General features: G+C 45.6%; 1 protein-coding gene across 12 annotated transcripts in view; it reads right to left on the bottom strand.

Moving 5' to 3' along the window:
- Positions 1-135: 135 nt before the first annotated feature.
- The window catches only part of invs (inversin), a 39,670-nt gene continuing 35,882 nt past the window's right edge, over positions 136-3,923 (bottom strand). For all 12 annotated transcript variants that reach the window (XM_061819184.1, XM_061819189.1, XM_061819188.1 and 9 more), the window contains 2 exons: positions 2,817-2,903; positions 136-1,331 (listed from right to left, as the gene is read on the bottom strand). In XM_061819184.1, coding sequence (XP_061675168.1) covers positions 1,216-1,331; positions 2,817-2,903 — 203 coding nt within the window. In that variant the 3' untranslated portion in view covers positions 136-1,215. The remainder of the gene's footprint in view (positions 1,332-2,816; positions 2,904-3,923) is intronic.

The following is a 3,923-nucleotide window of genomic DNA, read 5'->3' as shown; positions in this document are numbered from 1 at the left end:
TTGTTTTATTATACAATAAAAAAGTTGTTACACCGAGGTGTAACTATGATGTTACAAAATGTGGAGTGTGTGTTTGAGAAATGCCAATTTTATTCAACAGTACAGCTCACACTTGTTGGTTGAGTGCGTGTAAGAGTGGACCAAAAAAACAAAACAAAAGTGTGTGCAGGTAAATGGACAGATACCGTAATGCGCGTTAATCGCAAGGAGACTTTTCAGCACCGGTGTGACGGTCTGAGCGCTCCCCCGTGCTGAAAAGTCTCCTTGTGATTAACGCGCATGCGTGTATAATTTGTAGACTTCTGGCCAATCTGAAACATCTCCATCCGTGCTTCAACGTGTGCCATCCGACAACTTGTTGCCGAGTGTTCACGTTCGCTACGGACGTCTCGGAAAGACGAACATAGCGAACGTACAGATATGTGTATACTTTTGTTTTAGGGTTAAGTTATGGTTATGATATAACGTATGTTAGCTCCCTCTATGTAGAAGAAGGGGAAGTATGAGACCGGGGGATTTCCCAGTAAGCGTCTGCTACGTACCCAGAGTTCCCCTGTTAGCTACGCATGCGTATTGATCACAAGGAGACTTTTCAGCACGGGGGAGCGCTCAGACCGTCACACCGCTTCCAAATTCCACCTCTCTGCTTCTGACGAACAACTTACTGTGAAGCCACTCCTAAAACGACTGACGGGGAGAGGACAGCCTGGCACAACTTCCCTTCAAACAAATATTTCAACTACAAACCGTGAACATTTCTTGATTTTAATAAAATCAATCATTACATTGGGCTCATTTACTTTCATATGGACGACCAGATGGATTTTTACGTCGTGTTCGCGTTGGACATTTTTACATTGTGCCCGTATGTGTGTGTGCGTCTGCAGGTGGGCAAAGTTCATGAGCTGCTGTTGATAGACCGACTCATTCTCCGCAAAAACCAAGAAAGGTTATCTCAGTGTCTGAGTGAGAGCCAAGCGGAGGGAGGGGGGCGAGGGGGGGCTGCGTGTGTTGTCTCACAATGGACGAAAGGTTATCTTTTACATGCTTCAGTCGACTTAACCCCCGCCCCGTGAAGTCATGGCTCTGATGTCGTAATGGCTTAATTTTAGAAGCGAAAGACGTCCACGGTAATTTCACGGAAAGCTGAGAAAACATTAAAAAAAAAAAATAATAATAATAATAATAATACTTGGGCTGCCACACGCACGGGCGTCAACACTTCCCACGGTGGCCCCGACCCTGCCCGGCGCTCTGCGGCCTCAGGTGGTAGGAGAACTGCCTGGCTTGATTCACGGCGTCGGTCAGGTGAACGCGGTCCAGAGCGCTCACTGGACACGTCCAAAAAGAAGAACACACACTGCTCACAAAAAAACGTTTGGGGTATTTTGCTTTTGGGTGAACGTTCAGGATCAACCGAAAATGTCAACTCCTTGTTAAAGAACAGCAAAAAAGTAGTGAAACCTTCAACAGTCGGTCAAACTTTTACAGAAGTTCACTCGGCCCGATATCTGTTACAGTGAAGAAAATAAGTATTTGAACACCCTGCTAGATCGCAAGTTCTCCCACTTAGAAATCGTGGAGGGGTCTGAAATTTTCATCGTAGGTGCATGTCCACTGTGAGAGAGATCATCTAAAAAGAAATATCCAGACATCACAATGTATGATTTTTTTAATGATTTATTTGTGTGATACAGCTGCAAATAAGTATTTGAACACCTGTCTACCAGCTAGAATTCTGACCCTCAAAGACCTGTTAGTCCGCCTTTAAAAGTCCACCTCCGCTCCGTGTATTGTCCTGAATCAGATGCACCTGTGTGAGGTCGTTAACTGCAAAAAGACACCTGTCCACCCCATACGATCAGTAAGACTCAAACTTGTAACATGGCCAAGACCAAAGGGCTGTCCAAAGACACCAGAGACAATGACCATTTGGATGATACAGAGGAGTCATGGGAGAAAGTTTTGGGGTCACATGAGACCAAAATTTAACTTTTTGGTCATAATTCCACTAAGCGTGTTTGGAGGAAGACGAATGATGATTTCCATCCCAAGAACGCCATCCCTACTGTGAAACATGGGGGTGGTAGCGTCATGTTTTGGGGGTGTTTTTCTACACATCGGACAGGACGACTGCACTGTGTTAAGGAGAAGATGGCTGCGGCCATGTATTGTGAGATTTTGGGGAACAACCTCTTTCCCTCAGTCGGAGCATTGAAGATGGGTCGTGGCTGGGTCTTTCAACAAGACAATGACCCGGAGCACACATCCAGGAAAACCAAGGAGTGGCTCTGTAAGAAGCAGATCAAGGTTCTGGCGTGGCCTAGCCAGTCTCCAGACCTAAATCCATTTGAAAACCTTTGGAGGGAGCTGAAATTCCGCATTTCTCAACGACAGCCCAGAGACCTGTCCGACTGATCTGAGTGGGCCAAAATCCCTCGTGCAGTGTGTGCGAACCTGGTGATCAACTCCAGAAAACGTTTGACCTCTGTAATTGCAAACAAACGCTACTGTACCAAATATTAACATTGGTTTTCTCTGGTGTTCAAATGCTTATTTGCAGCTGTAGCACACAAATAAATCGTGAAAAAAAAAAAAAAATCATACATTGTGATTTGTGTATTTTTCTTTTTAGGTCATCTCTCCCACAGTGGGCATCCACCTACGATGAAAATTTCAGACCCCTCCATCATTTCCAAGTGGGAGAACTTGCAATATAGCGGGGTGTTCAAATACTTTTTTTCTTCACTGTATCGGCATTTTCCCATCCATACCCAAAAATATTCAAAACGCTGAGCGTATGCAAATGGACTCACGTTGGCTTTGGGTGCGCGAAGGCAGGCTGTTCAACAGCAGCTGAGACGCTCGAGATGAAGAATGTGCTCGAATGGCCACGGAACCTCCTAGAACCCAAGTCAAGAGTATCATCATCATCTTCAGGCGAAATCACTTTTCTGTTCAAGTTCCAGGTTTGAAATCAAATGTGTAAAATACACTACTAGTTTGTGTTTATCAAGAATAAAATTGTAATACAGAGTACACCCTGAACTGGTCGCCAGCCAATTGCAGCGATGGGCAATTTCAAGTCTTCAATTAATCTACCATGCGAGTTTTGGGGAGGTGCGGAAGAAAAGTACCTTAAGAAAATCCACACAGGCACCCAGGCAAGGCCGTATTTGAACCCCCGGTCCTCAGAACTGTGAGGCGGACGCCCTAACCAGTCATATGTAATACGGCGCGTATTGACTCAATTCGACAGTTTTCCGATCACTGTTAAACAAAGCAGCCTTTCATGCCGACTCCATTAAATAATTGATTAATTTCCTTAGTTAATTCCCAATTTTCCCACCCCAGTCCTTTTTTTTTTTTTTTAAATTAATCGCTACGAACAGACCGTATCCTTTATTTCATGCTCCATTTAGGTTCTGAGGTCCCAGGTTGCCTGTGTGGAGTTTGTATGTTTTTGCCGTGCCTGCGTGGGTTTTCTCCGGGCACTCCGGTTTCCTCCCACATCCCAAAAACATGCAACAATAATTGGACACTCTAAATTGCCCCAAGGTGTGATTGTGAGTGTGACTGTTTGTCTCGATGTGCCCTGCAATTGGCTGGCAACCAGTTCAGGGTGCACCTCACCTCCTGCCCGTTGACAGCTGAGATAGGCTCCAGGACTCCCCACGACCCTCGTGAGGATAAGCAGCAAAAGAAAATGGATGGATGGATGTGATTGTGAGTGCGGCTGTTTGTCTCTATATGCCCTGCGATTGGCTAGCGACCAGTTCAGGGTGTACCCCGCCTCCTGCCCGTCGACAGCTGGGATGGGGTCCAGCACTCCCCGCGACCCTTGTCGGGATAAGCGGCTAAGAAAATGGATGGATGTTTGGTAACACAAAAATGCTTGTAATATCTCAACTTGATCATTTATG

The sequence above is a fragment of the Syngnathoides biaculeatus genome, chromosome 5 (genome assembly GCF_019802595.1).
Source record: "Syngnathoides biaculeatus isolate LvHL_M chromosome 5, ASM1980259v1, whole genome shotgun sequence".
Classification (NCBI taxonomy): domain Eukaryota; kingdom Metazoa; phylum Chordata; class Actinopteri; order Syngnathiformes; family Syngnathidae; genus Syngnathoides; species Syngnathoides biaculeatus.
The sequence above is the reverse complement of the archived record's forward strand: the minus strand, read 5'-3'. Positions and strand labels throughout refer to the sequence as shown.